At 34.1% G+C, this 13,427-nt stretch overlaps 1 protein-coding gene across 1 annotated transcript; it reads right to left on the bottom strand.

The window, feature by feature from the left end:
* Window positions 1-9,913: 9,913 nt before the first annotated feature.
* Window positions 9,914-13,427, bottom strand: LOC103944745 (potassium transporter 5-like). The gene is made up of 8 exons (XM_009355218.3): window positions 13,288-13,427; window positions 12,943-13,165; window positions 12,450-12,695; window positions 12,267-12,305; window positions 11,881-12,141; window positions 11,721-11,773; window positions 11,473-11,587; window positions 9,914-11,258 (listed from the first exon to the last, which is right to left on the bottom strand). Exons 1-8 carry the CDS (start codon window positions 13,396-13,398, stop codon window positions 10,120-10,122), a joined length of 2,187 nt encoding a protein of 728 aa, XP_009353493.2. The 5' UTR covers window positions 13,399-13,427; the 3' UTR covers window positions 9,914-10,119.

Here is a 13,427-nt window from a genome sequence, read left to right as displayed (position 1 = left end):
CTCTTTCTGTACTTGTCCTTCTACAAACTCACTGCCTTTCGTTTTATAGGCAAAATCAAACACGGTTGGCACACTGATTGTATTTCTGACGTCTTACCTTGATTTATTTATTTGTTCTTCATCAACCTTAAGTGCACGCCGTACGTTGTTGGAGTGACTAACTCGCATATTCTCGTATTTTATAGTAATTTTATATGCACTAATGTTTTTGTCTTTTGTGGCAATTAGTTTGTGTTGCCGCCAATTACGATTAACATGTATATTGAGATAATAATTCATAGATATAACGTCACTCAGTACAAAGGTCTTGTGGTATTCTTTTTCACTTGAAAGTGAGAGGCCTTAGGTTTGAATCTCGTGAATGACGAATTCGATACCAAATTAGGCTGCCCATTGTGTGGCTTAATTGAACTCCCCATTCCTTAGTGTAAAAAATCGACTGTACTAAAAAAAAGTCATGGATATACCATTTTGGTAAGGGTAATGCTAGGAGACGAAAATTTTAAACTAAATTTGCAAACCAAATAATGTGTCACCAATAGGAAATAAGTACGTTAATCAACACATAAGTAATAATCCAATTATCAACTTCTACATCATTTGATTTACAAAATTTGGTTTAGAAATTTAGTCTCCCTACCTTTCGATAATCATGCACTACTGGAATTAAGTGTGTCGACCTTAATAGTTTCATAGCTATTTTGTTGGGAAATAGACAAAAATGACCCATTTTCTTAATCTTGAGACATAAATATGATTTTTCGAATATGCACACGTCATGCACAATAATAGGACAAAAATACGGTTTTTCTTACACCTTGAAATGACCTAATTGCCTTTGTTTAGAAATGAGTTGTTTCCTCTCACCCATATAGGTCATTTGCAGAAAAATCTCTCTCCCACCCTCTCGGCTCTCTCTTTTCTCTCACTTTCTCCCTCACGCACTCTCTCTCCCGTTCTCACTGTGCACACACGATGCACAATCATCCCGACCAACACCGTCCAAAATGAAGCCACCACCATTTCATCTCGTCCTCATGAGTCCAAAACACCTAGTCTTGTCACGAATCTCATCCCCGATCGTGGGATCAAAACTCAGGCCGCGACATTTCCGACCATTTTTCGGCAAAATGGCAAACAATCGAGGCTCAAGACCACCACCACAGGACTCGCCTCAAGGGTGGGAACAAAGCCTAGTCATCAACTACTAGTGCCTACTACCTGGGAACAAAGTCCTATCTCTCTCTAACCAGAAACAGAAAAATGTAGAAGATGAGAGAAAGCTAGCAAAGCAAAGAGAGAACTCCAAACTACTAGCTAGTTGTAAAATGCAACAGAAACAAAAGCTCTCTAATTTCTTTGGGTTTTTACTCGTTCTCTCTCTCCACGAAAAGCCTGGGGTAGGAGGGGTCAACACCACCAAAACAAGAAAATCTATTTGTTCTTGACCAAAAATAAGAAAACCCATTTGTTGTTTGCTCTCTTCCTTCCAATATTTGCAGATTATGGGATTAAAGAAGTGGGCTTTTTCATATTTAAGGGGAGAATAAACCCAAAAAATGTATGAAGTAATAGTGAAACAAAATTTAATCAAAATTTCCCTTTTCTATATCATGGGATTCCCCACCTTGTCTGAATGTTGTGACGGTGTTTACTAAAATTGGCAAAAATTAGTGTTTTGTTGGATGAATTTTTTAGGATATGCTCATTGTATATCAGTGTTCTTAAAAAGGGCCTAGGCGGCGCCTAGGCGCTAGGTGGAGGGTGGCCAAGGTGTTTTCTTGCAAAACGGTGGGAAAAAATGGATGGGCTCTAGGCGGCCCTAGGCAGGGTGGGTGACCTAGGCGGAGCTAGGCGGTTTTTTTTTTTTTTTTTTTTAATTAAATTGAAATTGAAAAAAAAAAAATTCCTATCTTTATTCTAACTTTCTAAGTTCCCGTTCCTTATATGTGCCTATGTTTATACCTTGAAATTTTGTTAATTTTATAGAATAGGTGTGTATCAACTTAAATTTTGGGATGTTAAAGACTTTTACTATATTTCCTTATTTTCCTCCTATTTTGCATTTTATGTGGTTTTAAATTGTGAACTTGTTGTACATATGTCATCCTACAATACTCATCACTATGGTTATATGACATATATGCTTAATATGTTTTTAAATTTTGAACTTGTTGGATACTCTTTTTGCATTTTATCGTTCTTTTATTATCTTATCCTTAGATTTCATACAAGTATAATTTTTATAAGTGTCAATATACACTTATTTACAAGAGATTTACCTAAATCCGCCTAGGCGCTGGGCGTTGGCTCGCCATCCGACTAGCGCGTAGCGTGTTTTAGAACCTTGCTGTATATACACGACATGCACTTGATATGCTCACAGATTTGAGCTCAACCAAAAAACCCAGAGCTCACAGCTCTCTCTTCAAAATAAAAAAAATGATGCAATGAGCTCTGAGTTTTTACTATTTTATAAGTGGATATTTTCGTCATTTCATTTTTTTGCATTGTGTTCACGGCTTGTATATGATTGGTTTGTCCTATTTATGTTCCAAGATTAAGAAAATTGGTCATTTTTGTCTATTTCTCTATTTTGTTTGCAATACTGGAATTATACAAAGATGGTTTACAAATTCAATGGATTTCTTGACAGGTCCATATCTTCTTTTTTTCATTCTATTTTATTCAAGGGAGAAGATATTAATACTATAATGAAAAGAAAAAAAAAATGATCAGTCTAAGTCACATAATGAGTTAGACATAACTAACTATAAAATCCGGCTAAGTCACTATCTATGTGAATCAAACTTCTCGATTTTTTTTTTGAATAAACGATTTTATCTACACTAAGGGAGAGGCAGTAGGTTTAGCCTCACAATGAGCTAGCAATAATGTGGTTCAAATTCACCTTTGACGGGAATCGAACCTAAGTCCTTTCAATTATAAGTGAAGATGAATACTACTAGACCTAAGGGAGAGGAATCAAACCTTTCAATTTACAAATAAAAAAGGGGTGTGCTATCCACACACCCCAAATTACTTCTTACACACCCCTTGTTAATTTCTGTTCGTTGATCTTCTTTAATTCATCCCATCCGACGGCCGAAAATTAAAAATGTGTGTGAGAAATAAAATGAGATGTGTGGATATCACATCCCATGAAAAATAACTCCCACTAGACCTTAAGTAGTATTAAACTAATAGTTGGTAATATATAGACAATATAATATTGTTAAGCAGCTAATTATGTAGCATTTGACCAACTAACTGTGAGCCTCGTGTTTAACCAACTAACTGTGAGCCTCGTATTCATCCCAATTGTACATGCAAAAGTAAGAAATATTATTTTATCAAACATTATTGCTATGATTAACAATATTATATCCTCCATGATTGGTGAAAGTAAATCAACATATAGCGTCTTGAAGTATGACATCCACAAAAAACACCTCCACGATTGATACGAGAAAGGTGTAAAACAATTGAATAATAAAGCTGAAAGAATCAAATACATATGCAGTTTTTTCAACAAAATAAATAAATATGCAATTTTTCAATTCACAGTACATGAAGGGTCATTGTGGAAAAAATACAAAAACAAAAGAAATGAGATTATGAAGGAGCAGGGGACATGTCACATAAGGATGAGGATCCTTCTTGGATTTTTTTTGTGAGAATCTTAGGAATCCTCACATTATGACTGTTTATTGTACATCGTACGGTCAGTTTTCATTAGTACTATTTGTGTTTAATTTTAAATAAAAAATTCAAAACGTTTTATGGCCGCACAATGTACAATAAATGGTTAGGTATGAAGATCCCTAAAATCCCCACAATTTGAATTTAGATGGGATCCAAATCTGTCACATAACGCCGTAACCTTTGTTTGACGTCCCTTGTGATTGGAGGTAATGCCTTCGCGAGGATTTGCAAAGATTACTAATATTGAATCCCTAGTAATTGGCGAGGTCGTAAATCTTCATTGATGCACCTTCTCACTTCTTAGTACTTACGAATAACATATTTTTATTATTATAAATTTTATAGATAAGTGAAGATAAATATCATTGAGACCGTAATGCTTGTGACTTTAATTATTAATTTTTTTAGTGTCTAATATTTTTCAGTTCTGAATACTATAGGCGTCCCGCATGATTGGCTGTCAAGTGTCAAGTCATTTTTTTACATGAGTGATGTCGGAGGAGTGAAAAACTGAACTCGGACTTACGACTAGAGTAAAAATGCTCCTACAAGCTTAAGCTTTAAAGGTGTTGAACTTTTGGTTGAGGCGAACAACTTAATGGTACGGGTAGACCGTTGCATGGTATTTTGTGCTAAAGAAATAAAAATATGAGGATAAAAATTTATACATTTTATTTTATTGACAATGAATGCCACTGTGGCGGTAAACTCATATCATATAAGTCTTTCTCTTGATTGATCGAGAGGTATTATACTCTGATGGCACCATAATCAAGGCCTTTAACAAAAAAATTCCCTTTAATCTTTCTCTATAAATATATAACTAACGGTATTCGAACTTGAGCCTCTTACACTATTCAAAAAGAAGTACCACTAAATTAACTAGTTTTTTTTTTTTTTTTTTTTTTGTTGAAAAGGGCAATTTGGCTAATTGCCTCACAATGACTTAAAATTTTCTAGATTTAATTTTTAAGCTTTATCCTTAAAGGTTGGAGATAATTTAAAAAGAGGGGGATGAACTTTGCCTCATAATGAGCTTAGTCTCACAATTGATGACCTTTCTTAAGTTCAAAGAAGAAAATGCGGAATAAATTATTAACATAACAACATAAAAAGAAGAATTAGCAATTTTTTTTTTCCTATAAGCAATTTCAGAAAATAGAAACATAAGCTAGAATAAACTCATAAGTCTTTTCGATTTGAGATTGTGAGTATGCCATGACGCTGATGGTGAAAGTAGTCAATCTCACCCTAAACTTTTTGTTTAAAAAAAGAAAAAGAAAAGAACTCTTTCAACTATTAAGCAATTAAGCCGCAAGAGTTGGAGGAGAAAAATAGTTTATGGGTTATAACTTAAAATTTTCTAGCTTAAATTTTTAACCTTTATCCCTAAAGGTTGGAGATAGTTTATGACAAGGTCTGATCCCGATGTCCGTGGGACATCGGAATGGTCACATGCTGGCTGATACCTGAGGGTGACGAAAGTCATTTATTGAATGCAAATGCTGAGAATAAGAACTAAATAAGACTTATAAATTTAAATATAATGAATATGCAATTAAGGAACGTGTTCAGAACACACATCTAATCTAGAACACTATAAGAAATAATATAAAAATTGAATGAATAAGGAATGGGTCCTATACCAAGAGGACTCAAAGATGCTGATGCGGAAGTGTCTTGACGCGGGGATCGTACTCCTCGAATCTAAATCCTGAGGGGGCGCAAAACAAACATGAGTGGACCAAGTTGATATATATATATATATATATATATATATATATATAAAATACTGAAACAGTTATCAACATACTAACCCCCAAAGTTTTATGAAAACATCAATAGTCTAATATGTAATAGGTTTTTCCGAAAACCTTAGCATGCCATAATACCTTTCATAAAACATATGCCGTGTATAGTGTGCTAACTAGTGGTATTAGTATCAATATCTCATCGTTTGGAACGTTTCCTTCATAACACTTCATTTGCCAAACAAGCATATATATCACTTGCCAAACATGCATAATAGTATCATTTGCCAAACATGCATATATATCATTTGCCAAACAAGCATAACAGTATCATTTGCCAAACAGGCATATATATCATTTATCAAACAGGCATATAGTAACCACCAGATACGAACAAAAACATTGAATATAGTCTTTCCAAATATAGGTACATATATCACAAAAGCATCTTCATAGTATAAAGTCATCCATCATCTATACTATAAAGAAGTGTGTGAAAACATGTTCTAAATAGTATATCGTCATCCATCAGATACCCTACAAGAACATGGGTTTAATAGAAAATAAGGTATTCCAAAATAAGCTCAGTATAGCATGATTTACTGAATACGTTTTGTAAACGTTTTACGAGAAGTTGATTATCATGCCCCGATCCCGATATTCCTCGAACACCAGGATAGGCACTTCCTGGCCGACACCCGAGGGTGACGAAAGCCAGCACGTGACCATTCCGATGTCCCACGAACATCGAGATCGGGGCGTGGCAGTTTAAGATGAGGGGAATGGACTTTGCATCACAATGAGCTTAGCCTCACAATTGATGACCCTTTCTTAAGTTCAAAGAAGAAAATGCGGAAAAAATTATTAACATAACAACATAAAAAGAAGAATTAGCAAATTATTATTATTATTTTTCTATAAGCAATTTCAGAAAATAGAAACATAAGCTAGAAATAAACTCATAAGTCTTTTCGGTTTGAGATTGTGAGTATGTCATATGATGCTGATGGTGAAAGTAGTCAATCTCACCCTAAACTTTTTGTTTAAAAAAAAAAAAAAAAAAAAACTCTCCAAACTATTATTAGCTACAATATATTTGCAATTTGGTTTCAAAGAGCACCAACTTAACCTACAAACAGGTCACTGTTGTAACTCTGTCTAGGTGACGTCCTCATATTAGCAACTGCCCAATCTAACGGAAAATTTTTAGGTGTTCCGGGTACACCAAAAAATTTTGGTGTACCCACACTCATTAAAATTTGATTTTATTATTTTATTGAAAAAAAAGTGAGGGTAGGGTCCACCATTATGAGTGAGGGTACACCAAATTTTTTTGGTGTACCCGGAACACCCAAAAATTTCTCCAATCTAACCCAGTGCTGACCTTTTCCTTTATTTTTTTACAATTATCTCTAAAGGAAGAGATGATAATCAAATGGCTAGATTATGGGAAATTAGTTGTGATGTGTGCTTCTTTTTTGCGTGAGATTTTAGGGAGGTACAGGAAATAATTAATTCTCATACATAAAGCACCAAAATTATAAAATAAAAGAGTTTAATCAAATCTCTAAAAGGCATAAATGTGAAGTCTAGAAATTCAAAAGTGAGGCGCCTATATCAAAAGATCCCTTTCTTTTTCATATAACTAGTAGGTTTAGCATCATTCAAATTTTTAGTTTTCATATATAAGTGCTTCATAACATCATAATTTAGATAAAACACTTCAAATAAATACTTAAGAGAAAAACTCAACCTACTGTGTATCATTAAAGAATTTCATAATTAGACCATGACAAGTGGATAAATGAGGAGTTTTCTCACCAATTGAGCTCTTGCAGCATATGTGGTCAAATATTCTAGTGGATAGAGTCTTGAATTTCCACCCCAATATCCCGAGTTCGAAACTCTTCATTCCTTAAACAATTGTAGTAGGTTCAAACCCTTTCCTTTTAATTAATAATACAAAAAACCTTGTAGCGTTTTCCTATAAAACTTACAATTATCAAGATTGTTTTTTTCTTTCTAATTTACTATTTAAAATACCTTATACTCAGTTAGCTTTGCCGAGAAGCAAGGCACAAGCGTGCGCAATTTGAGTGCTTATGTATTAATAATCTTTTACCTTTTTTTTGTCGAATATTGATACTTTTTTACTTAAGTATCATACTAGTTGGCCTTCAAGCTGATTAAAACAAATATATTTGACTTTGCTTCATCATTTTAGGCTATTTTTGTCATTATATTTTGCATCAACTCCTATCACTGCTAATCACTTTGTCGGGTCGGGGCTCGATAATAGAGTTGACTTCGTATCTTTCACGAACCCAAAAAAAGAGTTGACTTCTAAAATAAATATTTGATTTTTTTATTCCGGCAGGTCCGACGCAACACTTGAGACAACAATGTGATTGTTTAATTTAACAAAGCCATATTTTGTAAATAAAAATGACTAATAATAAACCATGAGGAGTCCCTTTTATTTTATTTTATTTTTTGAAGAAAATCCCTTTCATTTTCAATTATACGATTTACCTAACACATTCTGAATTCTGTTCATCTTATGCAATTAAGTTGTTAATAAGGTTTAGGTAGAGATACTATCCAATTTTGAAGAGTGCTTTTAAGTTGTTTCTATTTTTTTAGTAAACATTTCAAATAACTACATGATATTTTGAAAATTGGCCACCTGTTAGGTCATTAGCATTGAGAGATGACATGGACAAGTATATTGCAATACATGTTTATAATTTTACTAACAGTCATTTCCGAAGCTCTAAATCTCCAAAATTAACTTTTTATCCAAGTTAAACCTTAAAACTTTTTAGACTAAAAGCAGTAGTGTTGTGAAGGACATGTGAGAATACTAGTGGTTGCAAGGTGGTGGACAAGTGAGGTTTAAGGGTGTATAAAAGTGGCCACTTATATAGTTTTTTCTTCTTCTTATATTCCTCATTCTTCTTAAAATAGCAAAATCAGTATCCGGTCCCTAATTTTTATTGTTCATTGACCAAGACTTTATGAGTTTTTAGATTTTGATCAAAATCCCTATCATTAATATATTAATAATGACATGTAAGTTACATAATTTTTATAATAAAAATTAGTAATGGATTTAGAGTTTTAATACTCACACCCTTATTAAACTCCTAATTAATTTTCAATTCAAACATTTCAAAATATAAAAAATAAAATTAAAATAAGTTTGTACCTATATGTTCCCATTCTTAAAATATACCAATTTGTTATATGAAAAATGTACCCTTTTTTAATATAAAATGTACCCATTTTTTATATAAAATTCATTCAAGCTTTTCTCTAATCCATATTTTAAACTTATATGGGTACATTCTATTTCGTTGATTTGAGAATATATCCATGTCCAGTTTAATAGAAGAAATTTAATAATTTTCTTCTTCTTTTTTTTTTTCTTTTTTTTTTGTGTGTTTTTGAAAAATGTACTCATGTTTTGGTACAATTATTTTTTGGTTAGTTTTGACGAACGTACTCATGTGTTTTGTGTGTGTGTGTGTGTGTGTGTGTGTGTGTGTGTGTGTGTGTGTACAAATATATTGGAGAGTATAGTTCATCTTTAATATTTTTAATCCCATAAATTATGGGTTTTATTTAAAATCTCATTAATATAAATAACTACAAATTTCATATTTAATTTAAAAATATAATAACCTACATGGAAATATATTATTACATTTATGTTAGGGACTACGATTAAAAGCTAAAAGCCACAAAGGTTTTAGTCAAAGAACATTGGTAGTTAGAGACCGCATCCAAAGTGTCCCTTTGAAAATTCAAAAATGACGACTAGCTACTAGCTAGCTAGATGAAATTTAAAGTTGAGATTGACCTCCAAATTTAGTTCTGAGTTTATTTTTTATGAATGTTATTTCTATATGTAACTTCTAAGTTTATTTCTGTATGTAACTTTTAAAAATGTGCCAGTGAGATGGTGGGCAGAGACCTAGGCAAATTTTTTAATTTAATTTAATTCATTATATAACAATAACAACATCTAAATAAGTGTCTACAATTGATTAAGTACATAAAATGAAATATGTAGTCAAAGTTACTTTACAAGAAAGAAAGTCTAGAGTTATTTTACAAGAAAATTATCTTCAAACCTTTAACCCCCCAAAAAAAAAAAAAAAAAAAAAGAACCGTCTAGAGCCGCCAAGACTGCCTAGGCAAGCATCTAATTGCCGCCTAGAAGCTTCACCGATTTTTTAAAGGCCTAGCCTCTAACCGGGGCATTTGGCCTCCGCCTAGCGCCTTGGCACTGCCTAGGATGCTTTTTAGAACAATGCCTACAAGTTAATTTCTTCTTGCACTCCATTACTTGTTATGTGTTTCTTTTAAAAAACACATATATTATTATTAAAAATATTGATGTGCTGTAAATAGAAACACTTTTAATAATGAAAATGCTTGGGAACAAAAGTAATTTTTAAAAATGAGGGAACAAAACATTAAAAAAACTAAGGTTTCGATCGATAGACTTATGTTAAATTTTATTGGGCGAAAAATAAACTAATGTTTAGTTGTAAGTGTTTATCTAGGGTGTACATATAAGCAAAAAAGGAACGGGAAGTAGAAAGTGGCAGGTGAAGTGCGAAGGCCGGTAGCATTTAGAAACACGCCGAGTAGCCTATTATATCTCATAGGTCATTCCAACCCTAACAAGCCTGGTCTTTGGAATTGCCATCAAGCTATCAGCTTGCCTAAAGTTTTTCTTCAAGAAATCGTACACGTAGTTGACAACAATCTTTTTGAACCAGGAAGATTTCTCTCCTGCCACCACTTGTGTCTCTCCCATCAGATACACAATACTTTTGTCCATTGCCTCTTGCACAAACTCAATTTCCTCGTCAGCCGTTGCCCGAGTGTTCTGGCTATCCGTTGCAGCTTGATCTTCTGCTAACATCTGTTGATTGCGAATAAAATCTTTTAAATTCTCAACCAGCTGCTTCTCAAACTCCACAGGATCCTCAACTATATCGTTGTAACCGTAGCGCACCACACAGCGGAAGATCCTGTATCCTCTGGGCTCCAACTGTCGAAACAAAAACCTCTCCTCCAACAACACTTTGCTCACGGGCAGGGGCTTAATCGTCACAACAACCACAACTGAATGCACTGAGGGTATATTGGCAACTAAATGAGCAAATATAGGAGGCATTCCTTGAACAAGTTCTGAATACAAAAGCCCTATTCCTGGGACGCGGTTAATGTCAGGGTTAGTGGCCAGTTTCTTCATGTACTCACTAGACACCTTGTTGTTGAGCTCATAAATGTAACTTTGTTTGTGCACATAATGCCAGATCGTCATAATCATCATTAGGAATGCGGCGAAGCACAGCGGAAGGTAACCACCTTCGATGAACTTGAATAGAACCGAAGAAAAATAAACCCCTTCGATCAAAATGAACACCACGAAGAAAATAGCAATCAAGAATATGCTTGTCTTCCATATGACTAGCATGATTAAAGTGAGCATGCATGTTGTGATCAGCATCACACTAACCACCGCAATTCCATATGCATTGCCAATTTTCTCTGTGGTCTTGAAGGCCACAGTGATGATGACACAAAAAATCATAAGTATGTAGTTAATCTCGGGTATGTAGACTTGACCCTCGTTCTTTGCTGAGGTGTGAACAATCTTTACTCGAGGGAAAGAACCCGTACTTAGGGACTGGGAGATAATTGAAAATGTCCCCGTTATCAGAGCTTGACTGGCAATAATGGCAGCTAAAACGGCCACCACAAATGTTGGCCAGTAGATAACGTCTGTATGCACATGAATACACACGTATGTAAACATCGATATAGATATATATTATGCACTAATTAATTGATTATTAAACACATAATTACGTGTACTATGTGCGGTTCAGACAAATTATTTGTATCAAAATTACTAACTGAGTGGTCAGTTTAGTAAATATGGTACAAACAATATTACTCGTATAAATTGCCTTAATGAGAAATCATGAGAACGCACGTGGAATTGAAGCGTAGAAGGTATCTGACACTTTGTCCGGGTACTTGGTGAGAAATGCTGCTTGCCCAAAATATGCAAAAAGTAATGCGGGAAATGTGCAGCAAGTGAAACTAAGCTACAAGAAGACATTAATATTTCCATTAGCAGCAGTACTAAACGATCGTTTAAAATTCAAGTAATGCTGATAAGGGTGATGCGTTTTTGAAGTATAAAAATTAATGCATGCATTTTCTTAAATTATTACTTACTTGGATTGCTCGAACACTGAAGTGACCCAGATCAGCAAACATGGCCTCGGTCCCTAGTTAATTTATGTCACTACAATTAGCAATTGCTAACGGACATATATATAAACGATTCATAGGGAAATATCATATGGTATTAAAATACAAACGTTGGTTAATTTACCAGTAATGCAGAGCACTACTCCCCCAAGGGAAATCCATGCCTTTTTTCCATTTCTATGGAAGTAGTAAATGAAGTAAGCTGGATTGAAAGCACGTAAGACAGTAACGTCATGTACGATTAAGTTGTAAAGACCGATGCCACTGATGAACGCGAACCACAACAAGATAATAGGAGCAAAGGTGAAGCCCACTTTATCAGTACCAAATTGTTGAACAGCGAAGAGACCGATCAAGATTGCTACCGAAATCCCCACAACAGCATCTGGGATCGATAAATTTTTCGTCAAATTTCAACGTTGATAAATAAAACTATATATGCATAGTCCTATCGTTATTAAGATTTAATTAACTTGTAGCATATGTAAGAAATAGTTAAAACATGCATACTTGCGCCTAGTGACTTGATCCCGCTCACTGCAGAAAGAACTGCACACAAATTTAACACTTTTGTTAAATCTTGAATAGCACACTAAATAAGGGTGTAGGAATTAATTATTTATTCCATAAATAGCACAGTAAATAATTCTAAGAGAATGTGTGCCACTGATTAAAGTAGTAATAGTTAGTTACCTGAAATGCATGGAGTAAGAACCCCATCTCCAATCACCATGGAAGTTCCCATAATGGTGACAAAGAAAAGTGTATATTTAGCATATTTACTATTCTCAAGCTTCTTTTTTATCGCTTGGGACCTTTTTAACTCCGATGAAATTTCAAGTTTGTAGTTGGATAGCTCTCTGTCTTCTGGCTGCGTATTTGGAATTAAGCTCACCTTCGCAGATCGGCATATCAATGAATACAACGCAAATGTTCCCCCTATAAATCAATATACATGATAATTAGTTCATGTGAAAAAAAGTTAATGGACGGTTCCGATTGTTGGAACATAAAATAAAATGAGATAGTATGTTTACAATCCGAACTATAAATAATTAAACCTTTGATATTGTTGTAAATGCCTAAAACAATTTGATATTGTTGGAATTAGGTTGCTAGAATCTAAGCTATAACCTAAAAGAACGAAAGAAGTAATTGAATTAACTTAATTAAATATCACACGTACCTTCACCATTATCATTAGCCCACAAGACGATGAAGACATACTTAACCAAGGGTACGAGCAATATGGTATAGATGATGAGAGACAACACCCCCAGAATGTCATCCTTGTGGTCAATACCATTAGGAAAAGTGCTTGAGAATACATAGAGGGGAGATGTCCCGATGTCCCCATACACTATCCCTATGCTCTGGAATGCTAAACTGATCGTTGTCTTCCAACTCATCTGAAAATGAAAAAAGAAACAAAAAGTTGACAGATTAAAACCTACATACAATGAAAAATAAATATCCAGTCTCTGTGACAATTAAAAAGAATTAGTGGTTTAGGGTTGGAATATAAACGTACGTTTGAGCCATGATGATTAGGCATGGAAACTTTTCCAGCCTCCAAATTGAGTGAGTCTACCCGACGCATCGATATCCTCGGTTCATCGGTAGTCTCCGAATTCTCTCCCATCCTTTTCTTTTTCTCCTTAGTTTCTCTTG

This window comes from the organism of the source record quoted next, unplaced genomic scaffold, assembly GCF_019419815.1.
Source record: "Pyrus x bretschneideri cultivar Hongxiangsu unplaced genomic scaffold, Pyrus_bretschneideri_v1 Contig6, whole genome shotgun sequence".
Taxonomy (NCBI): Eukaryota; Viridiplantae; Streptophyta; class Magnoliopsida; order Rosales; family Rosaceae; genus Pyrus; species Pyrus x bretschneideri.
Note: the sequence above shows the minus strand (reverse complement) of the source record. Positions and strands in the feature narration are given on the sequence as shown.

What these genes read in the sequence shown, in the direction of transcription:
- LOC103944745 (XM_009355218.3), bottom strand. Translation starts at nt 13,398, where the DNA reads ATGGGAGAGAATTCGGAGACTACCGATGAACCGAGGATATCGATGCGT. An exon ending in CTAATCATCATGGCTCAAAC is followed by an intron (nt 13,166 to 13,287) that starts GTACGTTTATAT and finishes TTTCATTTTCAG; the next exon opens with ATGAGTTGGAAGACAACGAT. An exon ending in AGTAGTGCTCTGCATTACTG is followed by an intron (nt 11,774 to 11,880) that starts GTAAATTAACCA and finishes TAAATTAACTAG; the next exon opens with GGACCGAGGCCATGTTTGCT.